Raw genomic sequence first — 25418 nt, forward strand, 5'->3', positions numbered from 1 at the left:
TTACACGGCTCCTTTGATCACTGGTTCCCTATTGAGATATGTGGCCCAGTACACCAGGTTGAAGGTTCCAAACAGCACCGGGAACACTATCCTGGACATCTTGTCAATCTTGCTCACGCTGTTGTAAGTCTTTTTGGGGTCTGGAGCCTTGGTTTCAGAGGGCTTGAGCTGAACAGCCGTGCTGTTTGAAATAGTGGAGATGGACGCATCTTTAGTAATGTTGGTTGTGTAATTCACTCCAGCTGAACAGGTGTTGTTTGGCTTCTTAGACAGAGCCAAAGGGTCCTTTTTCTGTGGAGCAAAAGAAATCCATTTATTGAGCATACACACACAAGTCTAAACAGAAAAATGCACTGTAGATTCACACCACATTATGAAACAGGTCGTTTATAACACAGGCACACACACACATGCGCGCGCTCACACACACACACACACACACACACACACAAAGAGAAAGATAAAACCTGGCCAGTGAACATTGAAGATGGGGATCAATGTTCTCTGGCGATAATGAATTGGCACTGTGCCATGACACCGGCAGGTTGAGCTGTGAATCTATTGATCTGCCTCTTTAAAAGTGCTACAGCATGCCTGATTCATCTCTCACTTTATTATAATGCGTGACATGGACTCGCCCTAACTCAAGGGGTGTGTCTCAAAGTATTTTCATTCCTTCTCCTTTCAATTCACTATCAGTCCTCTCCTACCAGCAACTTGGAGGAGATGAGGGGAGAAATGGAGTGGAGGAGAGGTGGGAGCAAGAGAAAGTGGAGGCCATTTGGGACAGTTTATGTGCTACTCCATCATCAAAAATGCTATTGATGAACTGGCCGTATCATCACTGAATGTCTGAGGAGGCTGATGCTAGTTAGTATGTTGTCTTTACACTTCATGGCTAACTTTGATATAGTTCCTTTTACAGTTTACAGTTTACGGTAAACTGTTTCATGAGATGCTATATACTCAGCTGTATATAAAAAACTGTTTTACAATACACACACACACACACACACACACACACGCACACACACACACACACGCACACACACACACACACACACCTTGGGCTGTTGGGCCTCCATTGCCTTTTTCCCGTCCCAGGCCCAGCTCCTCTTGGTGAAGTAGTTGACTGTGGCAAACTCAATGAGGGCAGAGAAGACAAAGGCATAGCACACTGCGATGAACCAGTCCATGGCAGTAGCGTAAGCCACTTTGGGCAGGGAGTTTCGAGCACTGATGCTGAGAGTGGTCATGGTCAGCACTGTGGTCACACCTGGTGGAGCAGTAAACTGGGTCAATTTCACTTCAGGCTCTGATAAGCAGCTTAAGTTGCAAAAAGGGGAGGACACATTTAGAGCATTATTGACAGAACATATTGCAGCAACACCAAGTTGTGTCTCAATCATGGCATGGGTACAAAATATTGATGTATTATGTACAAAATGAAGAGGAATTTGTGTACCAGGTGGTGAATACTCCCCAAAACAAGTTATTTTACTGGCTAGTGTGAGAGTCTGTGCAATTCAAACTCACCAAAGACAGTTCGTGCTGGCACAGACTCCCGGTTGAGCCAAAAGGAAACCTGGGATAGGATTACGGTCATGAAGCAAGGCATGTAAGTTTGGATGACAAAATAACCAATCTTCCTCTTCAGGTAGAAGTGAGCCATCATCACGGTGTATTGACCTGTAGAATACAGCAGGACAGGGGGGGGGTGTTAATGTGTGACACTCTAGTTTCACTCAAATTTCAAATTTTGAAAAATACTATATAATAATACAGTAATATTGGAGGAGATGGGATGGGGTGTAGGGGGTGGGTGGTGGAGTATGCGATGTGTGCTGTCCCCTCCTTGGATAGTTCACTTGGGGTTTCTTGGTGCCGCTACTCAAAAACCAAACCTGGATCCATAAGTCCTTACGAACTATAGATTGATCTCAAACCTGCCTTTTTTTCCAAAATACTTCATTGCAGCCAGCCAACTTACTGATTAACCGTCCAATAACAATTTTTTTGAACCGTTTCAGTGGGTTTTAGATCTTTTCTTTCTACCAAAACGACACTCACAAAAGTGGTCAAAGATCTCCTGCAATGATCTCCTGCCTGTTATTGATTTTGATTCAACCTCAGTGCTACAACTACCTGAGTGCAGCTTTTGATACGGTTGACCATTAGATTGTCTCAAAATCTATATGGTATTTGAGGATTGGTGCTTTTGTGGTTTAGGTCCTATCTATTAGTAAGAACGCATTGCATCTTCCACAACAATATGACCTCTGAGTACTGTAATGTGGACCTTGCTTTGCCACAAGGCTCTGTTCTGGGCCCTTTGCTGTTCTCTAGCTACATGCTACCTCTTGGTAAAATCATCCATAAGTTTGGAATTCATGTTTTTTGCTACGTTAAAGACACTCAACTCTATATATCCATTAAACCAAATGACCACTCACAATTCCTAAACTTAGAGCCGTGCTTATCCGATGTCAATGGTCCCTGATCTTCCTGCTCTTTAACACTGTCAGAACAGAGATGTTGGTTATTGGACTAGCGGACACAGGTATCTGTTTGAGGATACTACTATAAATTTTGATTATTGTCCCATTATCAAAAATGTTGCCATTCATTTCCATCCTACTCTCTTGTTCGAGTTGCACATCTTAGACATTAGACATTATATTTGTTTTTTACCATCTTCACAATAACGCCAAAATTCAACTTATATTAGCAACAACAGATGCAGAAACCTTAGTACACGTTTGTATCCTTGAGTCTTGTTTACTACAAAATCCTGTCCTCTGGTTTACCTAATGCTAGCATTAAAAATCTTCAGCTCGTACAAAATGCTGCTGCCACGATCTTGATCAAAACAAGACACTTTGACCACATAGCGCCTATCCTGTCCTTCCTACACTGGCTCCCAATTCTTGCTGCCACCAGATTTTTCTTACCACGTTCCTTTTCTTTGGAACGGTCTCCCTGATGCAATTAGAGAGGCAGTTTCTATGGAAGTCTTCAAATCCAAGCTTAAAACCTATTTATTTCACGATCATTTGGCTAATCTTGGCTTTGCACAATTAGGAGTGACTCAGTCTCTTCATAGAGTAAGGTTAGACCAGTTAGCTAGCACTAGTTCAGGTCCCTGCCGATTGCTGTGTGTGTATGGGTGTGTCTCTTATTTCTTTTCATTTCAGGCTGTGGCTGCAGCTGGGCAGTACTCAACTAGAACTCCCGTGATAGTTGTTGTCCTATGATGACCTTGATGACGACAATTACGATGGTGACTGAGTGTTGATGCCCTGCACCAGATCCGTACATTCATACAAGCACTCTTACTGTGTTTATTCTGTGTCTTTTGTTTATGTTCCATTTTGTTAGCAACATGTAATCTTCTGTTTGCACTGATTGCACACCTGACTGTCCTGGAAGGAGGATCCCTCTCTGTGTGGCCCTTCCCAATTTTTCTTCCATGTTTTTTTCCTTGTGAGGTTTTTGTGGGAGTTTTTGAGGGTCTAAGGTTGGGGGGGGGGGTGTTGTTTTCATTTATTGTTTTTATTAATTGTTTCATAATGTGGGTGTTGTGAAGCTCTTTGAGACTGTAACTGTGATTAAGGGCTACACAAATAAACTTGACTTGACTTGACAACCCTCAGGAAAAAGTACTGACTAATGTGAAAGCATGAGATAAATTACTGAAAAAGAGATGGTGGGAAAATCATCATATCCTGTTAACCGACTGAAGATTGCATTTGAAGCTTTTTTTTCTCAAAAATCCTGTCGAGCCATGGAGTCTGATAAACTATAGAAAATCCACAGATGACTGCTGCTTTCTCCTGGCAAAATCGGATTTTTCTGTCTCACTAATCCCTTGTCACAATCTGCATCCTGTATCTCTCCCTCTCTCTCTCTCTCTCTCTCTCTCTCTCTGTGTGTGTGTGTGTGTGTGTGTGTGTGCGTGTCTCTCTGCAACAGTCTATCCCATTCTGTCAGGCCAGGCCACACTTGATTGGGGACATACATCCTTCCTCAGAAAGAACTCCAAAACAGACCCAGATCAACGGTGATTACAGGCAGGTGCACAGATGACTGAAGTAGAGGGGGGCTGAGGAGGACCGGAGGAAAGTTTGGATGGTCTGCGCAGTGCAGGGACGAGCACCATGTCCTTAATGAAAAGGACACCTGTACTCCTTACGCTCCAATGACTGCCAGCCAGCAGCCCTGCTCTGTGGTGGGACGACTGGGGGAACCCCACTCAGAATTGACTGCCTTCTATGCTTGGAACTGGATGGAAATCTCAAAGGCATGAAAATGCGGTTTTGGTGGATTTTACTGCTTGGTTTTTGGAGTGTCTATGGGGAACTGCCATTCATAGCAGAAAACAATGCAGCTATGTTGGTCAACTGGTGAGTACAGAACATGACTCCTAATTTCTTCCTGAGCTATAGGTTTTCATGGTTGAGTTGGACAGGAGGAGAAGGCTACATAAACATCAGCATTGAGGGAAAATGCAAATGTAGTGTTAAACTATCTGTTGAGATCTGGTATGATAAGAATGCAGCATGCTATTTTGATGTGGGAGCACTGATGTATATTTCCACAGTTGCCCGTTACAGTCTCCATTCAATTCAGCAAGTGTAGAACCGTGTCTGCATTTTCATTCCCCTCAGCTTAACCTGTGAGGTGAAAGGCCACGTCCACCCTCTGTGAGCACTTTGCTGAGCTATTCTTGACTTGTTAAAGAGGGTTTGTACCTCAGATTAGCTATGCTAATTAAGGCCAGGCTCTCCGTGTCTTCCCTCATAAACTGGTCTGGATCATGCGGGGATGAGGGGGTGGGGTGGTGGAGGGGTGTGGGGGGTAGGTAAAGAGTTGATTGTGTACAGAGAAATATGGCAAACTGAGTCTTAATCTGAACTTGATGACCGTTTTGAGCGGGGGAAGGACGGCTTGACAGAGGGGTCTTCCTCCAGCAGCTCCATCACCAGCACGCTGTTGGATTTACTCCTGCTGATCGCGCTTAAAAGGCACCGTGGCATACTTAACTGTAAATGTTTAGTCCTGATACATTATCCAATGTAAACACCATCTCCCCTTGCCAGATATGGGTTAAAGTAACCTCCTGCATATACATTACGGATAAGGGAAAACTCCACCCTGTAATAACCTCACTACTAACAGGCAGCAAAAATGTATTATCATACCTCTTTACATAACAGAATTAAGCAGATGCAGCTCGGCCCCCACGTGTCTCCGTCGCCGCAGCCAATCCCTGCGCTGTGACGTCACTCAGTAAAAGCACAACTGATGGGCCTGCATACGGATTAACCCTACAGACCCAATGGCTCAGACCACGGATAAGTGATTTTTTTTCCTCTCTTCCCTTGGCAGCCCTAGAGACAGCTGGCTATGTGTGGGAGGCATTCTCAAATCCTTGTGATTCATTCATTGTCTCTATCCAGCTTGATTTGAAAACATTTTCTTCTCACAACAGCTTTGGGTGACACACAGTGTAATAACACAGAGCTGAATTATAGGGTTGAAGCAGGAACTTAACATCTCTGGTCCTGCCTGAAGGCATTGTATAGTTGGTGCTGTATGAAAGGAAATAACTGAGTGATATAAGAAAATGGAGGGAAGAGGCACAATGAATGCTGAGATGGAAGGAGAAGGAGATGGCCATGAAGATGAAGGTTATCCGTAACATCCTGGTCATCTCTGGTTAGGTGGCAGTTCAGTCTCGCTTCACTGTACCTCGGCTGGTGTAGATGTCCTCTGTCCCGGCAGTCTGACCAATCAGATGATACTGATTGAGCCGTGAACCCTCCTCTGCCACCACGACTGACTTGGCTGCTCCCTGAGTCCATGTGTAGACCACCTCTGACACTGGATAAGCATCTAAGGAAACAAAGAAGAAGATGCACACACTTGAGCTTTGAGCATTTTTATATCAGCTGGAACATAACAGTGTTTATGATAAGTACTCTATCAAAGTGTTACAAAACACAATTTTCCTTAATGTGGTATCAGGAAGTATACCACAGGCCTGCGATTACTCAATTCAATTCAACTTCATTAATCCCCTCGGACGCAGTTGATTTAAGGCCAAACAGAGTGAGGGAGTGCAAGAGGGAGAGAGAAATAGAGAGCGAGAGAGAGAGATAGACAGGCAGAGAGAGAGAGAGTGTGAGAGAGAGAGGCAAGAATAAGAATGGGACATCAATCTATAAATCATATGTCCCAATAGGTAGATGTACATTATATAGATACAGTAGAACATGAAGTGTGGAACCATTGAACTTGTAAAGCATGGACCATAATGACTGTTGTGATCATTATGCTTTTTCCTTAACTGTACTCATTCCTGTGTATTTGCCAAAAAGAGGTCATCCTGTAGAAGTGATTATCAAATATGGAATACTATGAAATCACTAGATAAAGCAATGAATAGACAACTCCACCCCCCCCGCACCTCCCCCCCCCCCCCCCCCCCCCCCCCCACACACACACACACACACACACACAAGCATGTGCGTGCATGCACAGACATAAACTGAAAAAAGGGCAATGCCCCATCAACACTCATCCCTGATTCAGTGCATGTTTAGTACACCATGTTTGTGTTTCACATGTTATTTGAAAGCAGCGGTTTTCAATTTCAATACAGCTCAGGGGTCCAGACACATTTTAGTGCTACCTTTCTGGTTAATGGCCTACTCTCCCACATTTGCCCACCCCTCTAACTTTTGACAGCATAAAAAAAACCTTAAATGGATTTGTTGTTAAACAGATAAACTCACTTAGCTCAGTTATTTTACTGTCATGCTTTTTAAAATCCTGCATAATTTAACAAGCCACTAACCAAAATAGCATAATTAATACAGCTTTTACAGGTGGGGCCTTTTTAGTGTTTTGTACACATGCTTAAGGAGCCTCACCTATTCAAATATTCATTATTGTGATTAGATAGAATTGCAAAGCGTTTTATTTCTGGTATGTGATTTGACTGAACAAAGTTTAGGGCGATAGATTGGAAGGAGTCTCCTTGTAGTTGTGTCCGTATATATTGGTGTCTTAAAGAGCTCCAAAATGCCTTGTAAAATGTTCCTCTGATCAAAAGTTGTCTAGTAGTAGCAGGGTTTGCCTGTGGATCTAGGGGGGGAAATGTCTCGGTCAAATCTGGTATATAATTTCCATGGACTCAAGGCCCCAACATCAGTTTATGTGGTGATGTTCATTCCATTTGTAAATTTCCAAGATGTTGCTACCCAAGAAATTTGGTGTGGCTTTAGTGGCTATGATACTCCTACAAGCCTTGACCCTTCACCCACTTTCCTTCATTGCACAGAGATTAACTTGGTGTCACTGTTAAGATAATAGCTTGTATCTGGATCTGGTGTAAACAGTTTGACTGTACCACAAAAAATGTTATGCACCTTTCAGTTTCAAAATCTGCTTTTAGAGATTGCCATGATAGATTCTACTTGACAATTACATTCAGCAGAGAAGTTGAGTCACAACCAGCAGTGGCGATCAGTATAAAGCACAATCGATGGCCATGCTTAGTCATCCTGTTACCTTAGAGAAAACACAGAAGCAAGATTCACTTCACCATTTTCCCTTTCATAGGCTGATCTCTCTCACACTCTGTACACACACACACACACACACACACACACACACACAAACACACACACACACACACACACACACACACACACACACACACACAGTCTTTCAGGCACAAGTTCATTTTCAAAACAAGCAAACCCTGCAAAAATGCAGTCCAGTCTCCCTCGCTCACAGTCCCCCTCCCCACCCCCACACACTGATGCATTCAATCTCTCCCTGTGTCTCTCTCCCTCTCTCTCTCTCTCTCTCTCTCTCTCTCTCTCTCAATCGTTCTTCAGTGCAGTATCCAATCTAACAGTATTGCATTAATCCAACAACTGTGGTGTTACATGACTTCACAGCAATTTAGACTGACCCCAGTCACCCAGTTTGTGGATTATCGTATCAAAGACACCCTGCATTGTCTCAGTCAAATCTTTGTACCGCTGCATCGCCTGGGCAGGCCTTTAATACATTATATTCCTCAGAAAGGCTGCATGACGCATAGTCTGTATAGATTGTATCGCAAGTATGGCAAGAAATATTCACACACATTCTGTGATGTGAATGATGAAATGTGAGGTGTGCTGTTAAATGATCTGTTCCATCCAAATTTTTGCATAGTAATAATGATAATAATAGTTTTATTTGTATAGCACCTGTCAAAACAAAGTTACAAAGTGCCATACAACAGAAGCACAAAAGAAATACAGCAAATGCAAACATAGAAAGAAAAAAAAGCAACAGAAAGAGAATGATCACATTGGACTATAAACAATAATCATATTAATAATAGCAAGTTTATGAAAATTAGTTTTCAGTTGTTGTCTAAAATCAACTAGAAGCCAGCTAGTCTTTCAGGGAATCAAGGTTACTTGTATCACTTGGTTTTACAGGCAAATACAGCTGTGTATCATCAGCAAGGCAATGGAAAGCAATATTGGGTCTATGAATTATATGACCAAGTGGGAGCAGATAGATCGAGAACACAACAGGGCCCAGAATGGAACCTTGGGGAACTCCACAGCTTAATTGTGCTCAGGTAGATATAAAATGACCCATGCCAACAGAGAACTGTCTATCTTTGATATAAACCAGCTGAGAGCAGTGTCTACATTCCAACAAAGTCTCTAAGATGATCAATTTAGATGTTATGATCAACTCATAACATCAACTGTCAAAAGCCGTACTAAGGCCAAGCAGAACTGGAAAGGATAATTCACCAGCTTCCACTGCTAGAAGGTCATTTGTAACTATAAGTAAAGCAGTCTCTGTGTTACATTTAGAGCAGAAACCACATTAGAATTTTTCAAATAAATCATTGCTGCTCATTTAGTCAGTTAATTGATTGTAAACAAATTTATCTAATACCTTAGAGACAGACATGGAAGTTTGAAAATAGGTTCAAGATTACTTAGAATGGAGGAGTCTAGACTAGTCTTTTGAATAAGAATGAGCTGACAATAACTGAGAGAATATTAAGACAGACAGTAACAATGATGTATTTTAGGAATCCAGTGGGTATTCAGAGAACATATATATTGATATATACAATATATATATAAATCAAATGGTAGGACATGGTAGGTTTGCAAGTTTCTCCAAACAACAATTTTACCACATAAACTCCCTCATGCCATTAAAAATGACAGCCAGCAATTCTCACATTGAAATCATCTGTTTCTCACTGCTCCTCGTTCTTCCTTCTCATCCTCCTCCAGATTACCCCGTAATTCTAAAAGTATAGAATATCAGAATTGGTATATATTGGTGTATCAAAATTTGGCTTGAACAACAATTGATGGTAAGAATGAATTCTACATCTTGGAGGCCTGATAGATTTCAATATGTTTTACAGCTCAAATCATGAAAATGGAGGTGACAAATTAATTTTGCTAATTGAGCTATTGAAGCATGGATTGATAGCACACTTCTCTTCTAGCGGGTCACTAGTTATTCAAGTAAAATAAACATGTTAAGGTTCAATTCCTGTTATCACCCATAACAATTAAAACATTTTTAGTTTCATAAGACATCCTCAATCTCTCTGTCATGTATTACATTGACTGTATATGCTTGTACATGTGTTTGGTGTGTGTGTGTGTGTGTGTGTGTGTGTGTGCGTTTTGTGAGAGAGAGTGGTGGTTTGATATCATTTGGTCCTCCAGGACACACTGTATATCTTGATGACATGACAGTTTTAAGTTTGAAATTCCCAAGCTTTTGGTCTTGGGACAGGGTTGTTCAAATATTGATTTGACCAATACAAGAATAACATACATGAATTCTAAATGTAGTAGTACTGAAATTTAAGAATCAGAAAGTAGGTTTAATTCCCATTCTTATGCTCAGATATACAGTTCTTGCAAAAGGGCATAGTTTTTGCTTGGATTTTTTTTTTAGTTTCTATCCATCCATCCTTCTATCTATCCATCCATCCATTTTCTTGCTCCAGCCACCTCAACTGTCCCTTCTCAATATGCAGGAGCAACTTCTTTTGAGTTTGAGGAATGCTTTAGTTTATAAGACAGTTCTTTAGGATGAAGGTTCTGCAAGGAACCATTTTTATTGCCATTTTATCTGCGAGATTGAGGGTCTGAAGATGAGGGTCTATTGATTGTATTAATTTATCAACTCAAAATGATTCAAAGGCCCATGTATAGTAGCCTTGTCTATGGGACTAGCTAGCCATCAAAAGCCTTGCAATCTTTCTAAAACGTGTTGCTGTGGAATGAGTCCCCCAACATTGATGCACTGTCATTTCTAATAAATAATGCATCTAGGTGAAACCAGGTATTTGTTTTATATACAACATGATGGATGTTATGTTTCAAGCTGTTTCAGTGTGAGATTTAGAACCACTGCATTTTATTTCTTTGCAGAACCAAAACAAGAGAGAGATTCCTACACCTTTCATTTTCATTTCTCAATCTAAACCAGCCATTCTCAGGTACCTACAGTAAGGACACATAAACGGTTCATAGTGGAGCCATTTTCAATTGATTGCATGTGAAGACATGAGAGGTTCATTGTTCAACCTCAACAAAAAAGTTCAATCCTGAACGCTGCAGAAAATGGTTCTTTTACTGTGGGTAATTTAAGTCATTTACCTCACGAAATCAGTCTGAAGAAGCAATAGAGACTACAAAGCACTTTTTTTAAGTAAAACACTGTCATGGGAGGCTAGAACTGCACCGGTGGTAAATCAGTTTGGCTGTTGAGACTAGACCTAATTGGATTGTGGGAAGGTGTCAGCTGGCTTTTACACATGCAACAGAATCAGTTCAGGGGTCAACAGTAATGAGACCAACAAACTGTTCTCTTTTCTTAAACCTTCAAAATAGCAGGACTTGAGCTGGGAAAAGAATTTAGAGAGGTAGTGGTAGAGTAATAAAAATAAATAGGCTCACATTGCTCAATGCAATTTCTAATTTTAGTACAGTAGATTGAAATGAGTGAACCACTGCATAGTACCGAAGTACTGCATAGTAGAAATCAAATCATAATTACTTTAATGGACCAGTACAGTAAATGTACAGCACTGGTTAGTACAGTGCTGTACATTGACTATACATAACATCCTACATATATTCAATAGTCTGTACTCAATATTCTGCATTCAAGCAGCACGTCATTCAGTCTGGTTTCAGCTATAGAGTGTCCAGTGTGCACCATGAGGTAGTTATACTGAAAAGAATGAAATACACTGAATAAATTACAAGCACTGGAGAACATCCTGTGGCTCAAAAATGTCAATCTGCCAAGTCTGAGGATGCACAGGATTGTGCAGACACTGTAACTGGCGCAACTTTGTGTGCATACTGCTTGGGTAATAATAAATGCCATGGTAATAAATATTAACAGTAGGAAGGATCAGGCTACAGACAATGACCTGGTCAGCAATGCAGAGAACGTGGTGAAGTTTTGTCCTTGGAACACGAGGAGGTAGTGCTGTAACAGATGTGATGCATGATGCTTTTTGATCGTAAATCTATAAAATTAGATGAGGATTGGTTGTGAGACATTGAGCTTTCTCAGTTGCCACATTGAGAACATCCTCTGTTGGGCCTCCATCAAGCAGGGCATGCTCTTGTCCCATTTGAGGGTGTTTGTGATGGTAGGTTCACGAATGAGCCCAATATCTCCAGGAGAAATTAGTTGGTTAATATACATTATACAATATATGGAGTATATTTCTGTCGTTGTATGAAAACCTTGTAACTACAATTTTGGTGATTTTCATTTTTTAACTTCAATTAAAGGATTACATGCTCCTCTATCGGTTGAGATAATTTGGCTTATGAAAACCAAAAACCATTGGATAAACTACAAAATGCATAGGGGTCAAGCTAAAACAAGACTGGCTGTTTGATTTCCTGAAAAGTTGACATTTTGGAGATTTTCACCAGACAGTGGCGAAATATGTTACAAAGTTATACTTATTACTTTACTACCTAATTAAACTGCATACAGACTACCTACAGTGACAGTCTTATGGTTTTCTAAGTCCAGAAAAAAAGTGTGCATTTGTGTGTGTGCATGTGCTTACATGCGTACTGTGCACGTGTGAGGGCAGGAGTGTCATATAAAAATGCATGTCTGTCTGTCCCTAGCTGTGGCATCCTCTTCACTTTTCCAAGAAAATGTAAATGCTCTGTTTACTATAGAGCCAAACCTTTTGTAGCGTAACTATGCTGACATTTCCCTGAATCCACTTCTTTACTAGAAACTCATTTCAACAATATACACCATTTAAACTCATCATGTAGCTGATGACAGATTATTTGAGAGAGGTGTAATAATCTATATGCAGGCGCAAATAAAACAAACAAAACAAAACAGCTGTTCCGGTGTCATCAAATGTAATCAGCTCACAATTAAACAACCAATCAGCTAATGCTCACACGTAAATCATCAATCAAATATTTACGTTTTTTGAAAGTGAATTTTGTCAAACCTGTGCAAAGCAAGGAAGGGGTAGGCTATCTAAATCTGCCTTTGAAAAGTCCCATCCAAATCTGCCTTATTATTATCATGACATGGTGAGCAAAACGCTAATGATGCTCCAGAGACTCATCTCATTATAAAACAGACCTGTGTACAAAATCACAGACACATATTTAGTCACAGTGCTACATTAACAGCAGTTAGCTTAGAGAAAATGCTGATTATACAACCGGTAGTTTCAGCTAAGCCATCTGATTGGTCAAAGACGCGTTCCAACTGTGTTGATAATTCCCCATAAAGCACTGCTAGACAAGCTTTATTGGTTACTATGCCAACCTTGTGGTAACCAAGATGTAGTTCATGATCAGTCTTGTTTTCTCCTGTTTTAATTCTTATATATATATAGCGAGAAGAACATATATGTATATATACACAAAATAAAGAGTGCCCTCTTAAGAATTATTGCTATATAAAAAGTGTGTATCAATAAAAATAAAAGTAATCTAATCAAGGTAACTGTAGCGTATAATTTCCTTGACAGTGATCATTCAAGACTGAGTCAATATGATTTCACACTGGCAATGGCACAGTCCCATCATCTCTCTCTCTCTCTCTCTCTCTCTCTCTCTCTCTCTCCTCATCTCTCTGTCTCTTTCTCTCAGCACAAAAGCAGGAGGGTAATTGATGTTCCCTTTTGTTTGTCTTAAATATAACCTCCATTAAATCTGTGTGCACTGATTAACACCCACACCATTCGTTTCCAGCCTGCCCTTAAAACCCACTGCCCTATCACTAGGATTAAAACACCCATTGTTCCCTGTGCTAAGACTTCAGCCCAACCTTACAAAAGTATTATTTCAAATCAAATGAGGTGGAATCATAGCTACAGAGACACAGGAGGAGTTTACATATGACTGTGATCTGCATGATAATTCATTGCTCTATATATTGGAAATATGCTCTTTCCTGTAATGATGTTTAGTCATTGACATTTAGGTAGAATCCCTGATTTTCAATGCGTCCCTGGTGCAGTCCTTTGTAGCTGCGGTTAAATACTACAGTATTTCTACTAATAAAAAGAAGTCACGTTTCATACGTGACCTTTAGCTGACAGGCAGGCTTGTGACCTCAAAGCCCTAGAATAGCATAGTTTAGATTACTGACTGTAAAAAGTGGTCCTGAAGTGAAATAAACTCCAAGTCTAACCATAATTGTGAAGATGTGGGTGACAGGGTGTCAATATTTATCTCTATCAATAGCACTGGGAGTGAATTTACAGCATGACTAGCCACTGAAAGAGCATTACCAAGTGGACCATGTACTTATAGTAATGTTATGAATGGATGAAGTGACCCATATAAGTGGAGCTCTCTTCCAAACATCCTCCTATTCAGTAGTCTGGGTTGGTTAGGTTTTCTCTGAGTCTAGATGTTGTACAGAGCGAGATGAAAGTGTCTAAAAGATCCAAATGTATGATCCTTTGTTTAGAGCCACTCAGTACATGTTGGTTTACAAGCCAAAGTGATTATGGGCACTTGCATACTTGCCATTTCAACTCTTTCTGCTGTTGTGCTCCATTTTTGTAATTTCTTCCATTCTCCCATAGGCTGTTTCAGAACAATTCTCAATGAATAGTTAAAGCTGTCTCTGCACCAGTTGTTGGGAATGCTGAGTTATGCCTTACATTCCCTCCCAAGTTTCAGTTCACCATTAAATGCAAAGAGAGATATGGGCTAACAAAAACGTAGGAAATACAGCCAAATAAATAATGTCCTATTTCCATAATTTCAGCTAGGGACACACTTTAAAAACAGAATAACCACCGGGATGTGATCTAAAAGAGAAAGTAAGCTATTAGACTTATTGAGCCAACAGACTGCCTGGAAATGAGACAATTCTCATTTTGCTCTCTATTTGCATTTCAGGTCATTTAGTTGAGGCAGCCTTTTTCTATTCATTTGTAAGATGCAAACTATTATTTTAAACTACTGCATGAATGAGAGAACTGTATTGAGGTCTCATAGATCTCTAAAGATATGACACAAACATAAATAAGGCCAGCGCAGCCACAAAAGACAAAGAAGTCCTACAAGCAGACCAGCAGGCTACCATGTACAGTAGACTTGTTGTACTTTAGTTAAATGTTGGTACATATGCTTTCATGAGCAGAGGTGGATGAAGAACGGAAACGGAAAAATAGGAGTAAACATACACTAGTACTCTGGTAAAGTCCATTCAAAATTATTGCTGTATTTGTGTATGTACTTAACTTAATCAGAAGTTAGGAATTCATGTTCACTAAGGTACAATCAAATCCAGCCTGCAGTTTTAAATTTCATAAGAGAGCAGGTACAGTAATGATAAAAAGCAAACAAAGAAACAATCTTATTTGGTTCGTCATTTTTCAAACTCATTAGCAAGACTTAAGCTGCTGAGGTCTGAAGAAAGTGACAGCAAGAGGGCAAGAAACTGAAGTACAGCACAAAGCGAGAGGAGAAAGAGAAAGGGACTGAGGTGGTGAAGGTGGAGAGGGCAGAGAGAGAGAGAGAGAGAGAGAGAGAGAGAGGGAGAAATAGAGAAAATCACAGTGGAGAGGGTCAGAGAGATTAAATCAGGGCAAGAGAGAACATGAGCAAAGTAACAAAGCAGAGATAGACAATTTAAAAGATAGAGATAGAAAGAAGGAGAAAACAAAGAGGTGGGAGTAAATTGTGATCTGTAGAAAAATGTCTCCAAATCACCCGTGGCTTTTTTCCTGTCAGCCATATGCAATCCAAGGAGCTAAGTATGGGCAAATTGCCAAAGATTACAGTCAAATGTAAACGTGGGAATAAAACAACTACAAAGAAGAACTAATCCAACCCTTAGCTATGTGATTTGACAGCTTGACCTAATTACAATATCAAAGCAATAAATAACCTTTGGTGTGCCATTTCAATGCATTTCTGCCATTCAGACACTTCAGTGCTATGAAAGATGTCTATTCTAAAGATGTTCAGAAAATCAATGATCTATTCTATACTTGATTGGATTCATAACATGATACCAGATATACAACTGTGTAATGTTTATATCTCTGGTACCAAAGTCAATATGGGAGCATGTTTAATATACTATTACAATGTTTCCACAAACCCTCTGGAGCTATAGTGAAAGCATCATGAGACAGGAAAAGAGGCTGGCAGTACAGTCCATGAGAAGTGATTAACACAACAGCACAGGACAGGTCTAGCTTTGAAAGCCTTGAGCTCAGGGGTGAGTGCTGTCCATTAGGTCAAAGGATTAGCTAGGGTTAATGGAGTCAGAGCGACCAGGATATACTGTACCACGGTAACTTACAGCTTATACCCGCACAGAACAACACTGTATTCACTGTCACATCTGCTTTTAAAAAACGATTTTATGTATAGAAACATGCTTCATATGCTTAAGTTGCCTCTAACAGTCTTTGTTGAGGGGAATCATGCGGTTCACTATGCCACTTCTGTTCTTACAATAATCTAATAATAGAAATTCTTCCACAGCTTATCAGGTTTAAAGATGCTCTGAGAACAAGAACATACTGTATAATCCAAAGCAAAGGAGCTACAGGTAGCTGCCTAAATGAATGCAACATGTGGGTAAATGAGGATTAACAAGTATATTGTTATTGGGGCACATCGTCCTGCCGTGGTTTAACCTCACTCAACCTCTAGGTCAACACTAAATCCTGAGAAATACAAACAGTTCTAAGTGATCGCCTTCATCCTATGAAGAAGCATTCCTGTCCTGATAGCAGGGCTTCCAAGATGACAGTGTCCACATCCACAGGGCACCACTGGTCACTGAATGGTCTACAAGATATCGTTGTTGTCACGTGAGAACCTTGTAACACCTATTTTCATGTTTTAACTTCAGTTCAAGGATTCATATGCTCTTCTATGGTTTGAGAAAATTCTACAACTCTTTGTCTGCTGAAATCCTTTCAAAATCAGTTGGATAAACTGAAACAAGGCTATTTTCCTTAGTTCATGAAAAGTTGACATTTTGGAGATACACTGGACAGCGACACTCTGTTATAGAGGTATAGATCGCTGGATTCATCTATGATTCATAGGCCCTGCATCCTACTGTGTAGAAACAGATTCAAAAGATACATACCTAATATATGAACCTTTTCACACGACTATGCACAATCGCCAACAATAACAAGCAAAATCATTGCTTACTGTACTTTAAATATACTTGTTTTGTGTATTAGAATTGCTTAGGTAAGCAGTTTCTGTCTTTCTGGGCTGGCTGATACCTTAATTGTCAACAGATAGTAGCTTGGCATCAAGCACACAAGCAAATGTCGTCTCACTTAGTTGCTCTGATTATCCCCATCCCGGTTCTCAGCTGGGGGCTGAGGTGCCTGAAACAGGCGTGAGAGTGGCTCAGTGTAATGACAGTGAGCAGTGCAGCAGAGCTGTGCGTCTGAGCCCACAGCCAGGCCCCAGATAACCCTCCCTGCGTCAGCTGCAGGGAAGACCTCAAATGCTAATCTTAAGCTCGCATGACAGGAGGTCCCCAGATATTCTTGTACAAGTGGAGCCGTGTGAGGCGGCCTAACTAGCTTACAAGTCATGGGGACAGCTGGGCGCAAGCCACAAGTGTGGTTGGCTGTGCATCTATGTGGCGCAGAACTGGATTATCATAGGTTACCTTGGTGCTAAATGTAGGTTTGCGTGTGTGTGTGTGTGTATGTGAGTGTGTGTGTATTTATCCATGCACAGACAAATGCATGTATGTGTGTATCTGTTTCAAATATTTTCCATTAAGGTGGCTGAAGAGGCAGCGAAGGATGCAGGGGAATAGCCTTGACACCTTGATTAATGACTTAATCATGAGCAGTGTGTCAGCGTCTACATGGTCATCTCCTGCACAGCCACAACAATAGCTTTGTACCTGAGGGACACAGGCTGTCAGAGGCACCCAGGTACATCCATCCTTATATCCATTGAATGGACAAAGACACTGAAACTGAACATATCAACACAGCGTACCAATTTTCTAACTAGTGACCTCATGTGTTGTTAGCAATGGTTGCTGTGGTAAAGCTTTTAGTGCTTAAGTGTCATTGATGTCTAGGTTATGGACATAAAACTTTTATACTGTACCTATTCTTGCATTATTTAATGTTATTCTGCACTCTGTGCATTTGCGTAGAGAAGTGTTTACTCACAGCTTCCAAACTTAAGTGGACAAGCATGGGCATCCATTGGGAAATCCTCCAGTTGCATGGGGCATTCTGCTGATATAGTTAATCTGAAAGAGCAAATCATGCGTTCATAGTCAGAATAAATATTGATTGGATGAGACATTATCATCACATCACCACTGCCACCACCACCATCATCATCATCATCATCATCATCATCATCATCATCTTCATCATCATCACCATTTTCACTAATTACTAGAACCACTTATTATAAATCAGTTGTGTCCAGTTGTGGTTCATTTTGCATTCAGCCATGAACCTATAAAAATCAATGAGGGTTAAAAGTAGAGTTAAAAGTGATTTTCTTGGCACAGTTCAGTAAGCAACTGGGCCACCAGGGGGACCAGTGATGATACCTATTAAAGAAGTTGAACATGGTCATACATGTAAAGATGAGCTTGAGAAATATTTCATAAGTGGAGCGAGGCTGCCACCTGGCTGTGAAATCACATACAGCACCATTTGCAGAAGAAGAAAATGCCTCTAGCTGTATCCCCCATACCTGTCCTCTTTCCCCCCCCCACACACACATATGCAAGTGTGATCTCTCTGTCTCCGTCTCACGCTGTTTAAGAGGCCGTGTTAACATTTTATAGCGTTACTGTAACAATGAGCAGTTGGAAACAGAAGCACAAAACCAATGAGCTTCTCTAGCGTCTAGTAACAACAGTACAGTCCTTTCAGCCTTATCAAATGCTGCCCTCTGCTGGGGAAACTTATAATAATCATAGTTGTCATTGTCATCCTGAATATGAACAGCTCATATGAAGCCTATCCAGATAAATGCCCAATTATGTCCCACCTGTCAAACTGAATGTGGCTCTGATTAAAATAAATGTAAATATTTACTTTATAATGTCCAATACCATATTATACTAATGCAATACACAAATAAGATTTTAATGTAGAACAGAATTGGGATCTCAGTATATTTAAGGCCATATGCTGTGTCAGCTGTTTTAGTGAGAATGCCCCCCCACCCCCCATCAAAATACACTAACCTCATCGTGTAAATGGTGAGATGTATTGGCCAAATATAAAAATTTAAACATAACAGAAATTGGATTGTGATGAATTTGGAATTTGTAGCATTATATCAAAAGTGGTATAGTATAGTAGAATATAAAGTTTGTCATTGCTTTGCCCTATTCATTGGGTCTCTGTATAATGTCATACATCACCCCCTAGTGGACTGTTAAGCAAAGTGTAACTGTGGAATTGAGACTGTATGTGTGCATGCGCACATGCCTGTGTGTGTCGGTGTCTGTGTGTCTGTGCCTGTGTGCGTTGTATGAGCTATAAGGAACTGATGCTACCATAAATGAAGCTAATGCTCTGTTATTGGCGCATAGTTACTCAATAGCAAACAATTATCTTCATTTCTTATTCATAAATGAATGTGTTGGATGTCTTCATTACAACGTATCTCCATTTGGTTACAACACCAACCATTGTATTTTGTCTCTGCTGATTGCACTGTCAATGTTTTCAGTAGAAGGTGTCCTCTTAATGAATGTTTATTTGAGATCAATTACTGACAAAGTGTGTCATTCCTAATGTGCAGAACAAGAAGCCCATACCCAGATAATCAATGTGTGAGTCGAGCCTTACATAGCTCTGGCATGTTCTGAGGATGACTAATATTCACAAAGGGACTCCATAGTAAATGGGCAGTGCTGAATGGAATTAATTAGTGAAGTCAAACATATAGGGTGCTGGCTCCTTAATAAATCATAATCACCAAATAGGACTGTCATCTGTTATCAATACTTTGCAGGCTAGCAGATTAATTACCCACTAGAACAAAAATATTGTTTCAGACATAGACATCTAAGGCATACTTACAGCTGTTACCATCATTATTTTCAAGGATTCTCTAGCACTAAATCATGAAGTACAGTATGTGTTTTAGATTATATCTAGGAAGAAATTCTTATGTTCCTTTGTGTATTACTGAAAGTGTACAGTGATGTATAGTGTAAGGCATGCACTGAAGTGCTTGGATCAAAACTCTGTCTTTCCTCTGAGAGATATTTTCATGGTACAGTAGCTAGGGCACTGTACTTGTTATTTGAACAGCCACTGTAGGAGAGTAATGCATGCATAAAATGTTTCTCTAATAACCTTGTTCCCAGAACAGAAAGGCATTAAGAGGCCATTGTAAAACCATTCTAATGGCTTGTGCTGTTACCAAATGTAGATTTGTAGCAATTTTAAAGTCAGTCGATCAATAGTCATTTTTGACATGTGCCCACATCCATTTCCTTTCACTTCCTTGTTAATATTTGATTTGGAGTTTATTGTCCAGTTAAGCGGATGGCAGAGCATTTATATGAAAGCCATGTCAGGATGTAAATGAGATGCTTCTATTTAGGCTACTATCTATCTTTCTACAATATGGACTTTTATGTATTATAAGTTAAAAGCAAGGCATTGCACTAGATAGAGCTCTAAACCTCAAAAAGGATTCTTAAGCCATTATAAATACTAATAAATGGTGGATTAGTTCTACCGCACTTTGGCTAGATAATACCAATCGCTTGTCAGTTTGTCTTGACCTTTAGGAAATGCATTTGCCAAGAATATCAAGAGCAGCTTGCTGTACTTTACACCTGTCCGTAACAGCTTTTATGATTATACATCACTGAAATCATGATCACATCATCAGAAATGTGGACTGTAATTGAGTGTTAGAGCAGTAAATAGCAGAATAGGTCATGCTCATAAGGAGTGGTGTTTCCATCACTATCGGTGTTTCTGTGCTCTGGCAGCATGGTTAATAGTGGAGAGACTATGGAGGGATCATGGCTTAAGGAGGAGGGAGACACACAGCCCCCCCCCCCCACCCCTCCTTCTGAGGCAAACATGGACACTGGGCTTTCAAGTTCATATGACCCACATGAGGACAACATGACTTTAGATGACGCATCAATGCACCACTCAGATCCGTATGGGTGTGTGGGATGTGTTAGTACAGCAGGGGTCTTAAATGCCATTTCCAATGAAGTAGGCTATCATTTGCCAATTGATGTTTTAGTAATCTCCTGTTTTAATTGGATTATACAGCATATAAACCTCACTAGTGAGCTCTCGTAATGACACAATATATTAGTTGTGAGACTGGATGGAAAATAATTTTCATTTCTGATAGAGAAGAGAATTGAAAGTGAGCCATGGGAGTGCTTACCTCATGGTATAAAGAAGAGTCCCGTCGTCTTTAAGCCTTAGTAGCTTGTTAGGTGTAGTCATATTATGTGCGATGGATTTCTTCCCATTGAGAAAGAAGGTGTCAGGGGTCCAGATGTTACTAGCCAGGAGATTATTCAGGGGGAGCATCTCCATTGGGCCTTTAAAGCGAAGTCTTTCATCTTTCCAGCTTTGACGGAAGAACACATCAATAGTGTATTCCTACAGAAAAAAAACAATGAGACCACTGGAGCATAAATTATTTTGCCATTTGACACAGATAACACTGACAACATGAATTGTAATCTGCCTACAGTAGGGGACTCTGGGGCTGGTTGTAACAGCTGTTGGTTGTATAAACACAAATAAAGTGAGTTCTTTAAGTATTTGGACAGCAGCACACTGATGTAATAGGTCCATACTTTGAATGTGAAATGACACAATGTCTAGGTTAAAGTGCAAACTCTTTCAATCTGATAGCATGTCCAAGCTTGAATGGACAGGTAAAGAACTCCAGTCCTTTGTACATATAGTCCCCAATTTAGGGATGCAAGAAGTATTTGGACAGATATTCAGTACATAAATTCACAATATGTTAACTGACACATGTTCCACATGTTACACACTACTGATGCGGGGTTGTTTTGAACACATAGACTTCATTGTTAACAGATTATATTGTGCCCCAGTGTTTTTGTTGGGACTTTCAAATGTTTACAGACACAGAAAGAGGTGTATTATGCACAAAAATGGCTAGCCATGTTAAGCCTGTGTTGCAACCTACCCCAGGCTCCTCTACTTTCAGTGATTAATGTCTCCATTGTCACTCTGGCATCATAAGAAGATCCTTAACTTTTATGGTAGCATGAAAATATTTCATATTGCCTTAAATGTGCTAATCCCTTCAGTGTTGAACAGTTAACTCAATAAGAGGAAGTCCTTACCATTTCAGTGTCAGACACTGGACCAAAGCTTGTGACAAAGATGTTGGTTTTGATCTCTGTCACCTTTTCTGTAAGAACAGAAAGAAAAATACTGTGAGCCTTTACAACACCTCCTTGTTTTGACTGGCACACAACAGCCAAGTGCATTCATTAATATTCATAATAATCATCTATTCTAAGTATTAGGGCCTTATGCAGGTGTTACACTTCATCCTGTGACATTACTGGGATTAAATGACCGTTATAAGCCAAAGGTCTTACTAAGTTTTAAAATGTGTGGTCTGCACTTGGTTTGCTCTGTGTAAGCTAACGCAACTTGCACCATGTTTCCAATAGCTACTCTGGTTGGTAAAAAATGAAACATGGCTGCTCTGTGATTGGACTATTAGCAGACACAGACAGACAGACAGACTGGTTGGTAGCTAGCTAATGTTGTTCTGTAGTAAAGGCTGGAAGTGATGGCAGCTGTCCAGATGTTGGCTCCATGTTTTATCCAGAGGTTAGTCTAGTTAACACCAGCTAGTGGGTGAAAGGGGCTGAGGATTACATGGCTGTGTCAGTTAAGAGGCTAATCCATTAAGCTCAGGAAGTTGTAATGTTTAACACAATTGCCACGTGCATGTTCAGCCATAGTAATGATTCAGCTTTCTGAGTCTCATACACCAAAGCAACACTCATTTCCAGGACAATATTATGAGGCATTTAATGGCAGCTGTCAAGTGTACCAGCCAAATTACCATTTAGAAATGTTAAAAGGGAACAGCCATTCTGTCCATTCGAATTCTACTAAGTCATTGTTGGTGCCATTATAGATAGAGAGGGATTGTTCTCTCACTCAGATTAATAAAATCTGAGTTTACCTTCTGTGTTACACTGTGTCTGTTATATAGAAACCCACCATGACAGAGAGGGATGGATTGATGCACTATTGCCTATTTAAGAGCATCTAAAGAAAAAATACCATTATTCAGGAAACAACCACATGTGGACAAGCTTTTATGGAATTTGTTTCAGTATGAGCAGTATTGCCGTTGCACACTGAAATTAAAAATGTTGATCCTTAAATTTAAGACATTCACATGACCTTGGATACATTTTAGCAAATTGTTATGAATCACGTGCCCGCTACATTTTAAAAACAGTTAAAATAATATTTTGAGAAATTGTCTCAAACACATGTGGGCACACAGTCCTCTTGTACCTTTTCATAGTGGTAGGATGCTGGGCAGTATCACACTGTTAATTGTTTTTAGATTTGTGACATTCCTACTGTTTCCAGTAAATCCACAAAGAGTTTAGGATCAGACAAAAATGGTTGAAATGAGTGGAGATAACAACAATCTTTGTCTTCTTCCAAAAGAGATCCTCATGAGCTCAAAAAACAACAACTTTATCTTTTAACAATACCACCACAATACATACATCCTGGAACTTTATAAAGGCCCTAAAATAGAAACTGATTTTCTTGTGTCATCTAAGCTGGCAGAACTATTTGCTGGCCAACTTCAAATCATGATTATATTTATGTAGCTAGCTAATTAAAATTAATTCTGCTTTCTTTTTTTCTTTTTTTTCAATTTTATTTTGCATCCTTTGGTCTTATCCAGATGAATGCAGCATGTCCTAAATACCCTTGATACATAAATACCCCTGGACCAATCAGAACAGATCCCCTGGCTACAGGCACTAGAGCCCTATAGGGACTAACATCTGCAGAACCAGTGCAATATTGACCAAGTGTGAACAGCACATGCCAAGCTTGATACAAATTTCTTTAACTTTTTAAAAGGGGGAATGGAATTTGCTCTTCACAATTATTTAATCATATTTATCCATAAGATCCAAACCCCTGTCCTCCTTCAGAAAACAAACGCTGCAATACTGAAATTACTGAGCAGTATGCTTAGAAAACACGTATTTTCCTCCATAGATTATTGACCAGAGTCAGTGTTTTCACAATGCTGCTCGGCTTCCCTGTTATTTCTCTTTGACGATGGAAATTGAAAAAGTTCTCCCGTACTTTGGCCTCCGCCCACTGAGAACAATGGAGCTGCTATTTTATGAAAGGAACGATGGCTTTCTCAAGGTCACAACAGCACACTCAGGAGGCTGTGCTTGAGTGTGTGTTCATAGTAACATCGATTCATACTCAGGAGGTCTGAACAGTTGATCATGCCTCTTAGTCAAAGACTTCAGCCTGGCTGTATGAATACAGGCACATTTTCCCTGTCTGGAATGAATAGAAGAGCGACGTTGTGGTGCAGAGCATTGTTCTCTGTGTGGATTGGGGGTGTAATCTTTCAACACGGAGGCTGAACAATACATTTCCTCTCATCCATGTTCAAAGCACAGAGCTGTATCTGGCATGTATTTGGGAAGAGAATTCAACTACATTTTCATACTGTATTTCTCTTATCCAAACTGGTAAAGGTGTTCAGGTCTATACATGGTTACAGGTCTATGGGCCTACCTCCCAGTCCAGGGCGGAGTCTGTTGTCATAGCCATCCAGCAGTCCATCCAGGATGCGTGTGAAGATGGTAATGTTGTCATTCAGTTCTGCCTCTTTGGGAGTTCCAGTTGCAACCTGGCAGAGGCTGTGTATAAAAAAATGTTATTACACACATTGTTGTTTTCAAATAATATCTTGAAAAAATATATATTTGCTTTTAAACTTTTGGAAACAAGCAAACTAGAAAAGATGAAACAAAAAATAAGAAATAACCTATATCAATTCAAAAGCAATTGTAAATCATTAAAATATTTTTTACAATAGCAGCCTAGTTTTGCCAACAGGTCAATTTTTCAAAATGTGCCAATATGCTGTCCTGACAAAGTTACAGTAGGCTAGTTCCTTACCTCAGACGGCAGGTGATGCTCACAAGCAAGACACAGACCCACAGACTTCTCATTGCAAAGCTGTAGCACATTCCATCGCCCATTCCTACAACAAGACATTCAAGACTTACTCATGATATCTGCTCATTCCTTTAACATTGCCTCAATTCACCTTTGTTGCATGTATTATTGAATGGCTGCTTTATATCTAAAATTAAAGTATTAATGGCATTTCATGTACACTGTGAAAATTATTTAATGTAGGCTTCGAAGAGCTGCTAGTTTCAGAGTTATCAATTTCACTTTGGAATAAATATGACACAATTATCATCAACAACAAATATTAATCTTTGTAATAAGTATTAGTAATCATAACAAGGTATGGCAATGCACAATTGCAGGGGAAAAAATCTGCTATTATTATGGGCATTAATTGGCAGCTAGTAGTGGGAGTAGTGTTGCTGCTAGCCCTCTGCCCTAGGCAACTGTATGTCTATTGCTGTTCAGTAAATCTTTATCAGGTGCTCAAATATAGGTTCACTACCATATGATAGTAAGACATACAAAGCCAGTAATGTGCTGACAGTATCAGAATACTCTATGCAGTATTTTGCATGCAACCAAATTAAACAGCATATGTGAAAAGTTGTCATAT

General features: G+C 40.0%; 1 protein-coding gene across 1 annotated transcript; it reads right to left on the reverse strand.

The window, feature by feature from the left end:
- gabra5 (gamma-aminobutyric acid type A receptor subunit alpha5) lies at positions 1-24867 on the reverse strand. Its single transcript, XM_071923455.2, has 9 exons — positions 24785-24867; positions 24398-24522; positions 21928-21995; positions 20985-21205; positions 17759-17841; positions 5752-5895; positions 1537-1689; positions 1065-1276; positions 1-291 (listed from the first exon to the last, which is right to left on the reverse strand). The coding sequence occupies exons 1-9, from the start codon at positions 24865-24867 to the stop codon at positions 1-3; spliced, it is 1380 nt and encodes a 459-aa protein (XP_071779556.1).
- Positions 24868-25418: the final 551 nt, after the last annotated feature.

Source organism: Centroberyx gerrardi, chromosome 9 (assembly GCF_048128805.1).
Source record: "Centroberyx gerrardi isolate f3 chromosome 9, fCenGer3.hap1.cur.20231027, whole genome shotgun sequence".
Classification (NCBI taxonomy): Eukaryota; Metazoa; Chordata; class Actinopteri; order Beryciformes; family Berycidae; genus Centroberyx; species Centroberyx gerrardi.

Coding starts and splice junctions, on each gene's coding strand:
- gabra5 (XM_071923455.2), bottom strand. CDS start 24,867: ATGGGCGATGGAATGTGCTACAGCTTTGCAATGAGAAGTCTGTGGGTC. Junction 17,842..20,984: donor ACTCTTCTTTATACCATGAG/GTAAGCACTCCC, acceptor TTGCTCTTTCAG/ATTAACTATATCAGCAGAAT. Junction 1,690..5,751: donor GGACATCTACACCAGCCGAG/GTACAGTGAAGC, acceptor TGTATTCTACAG/GTCAATACACCGTGATGATG.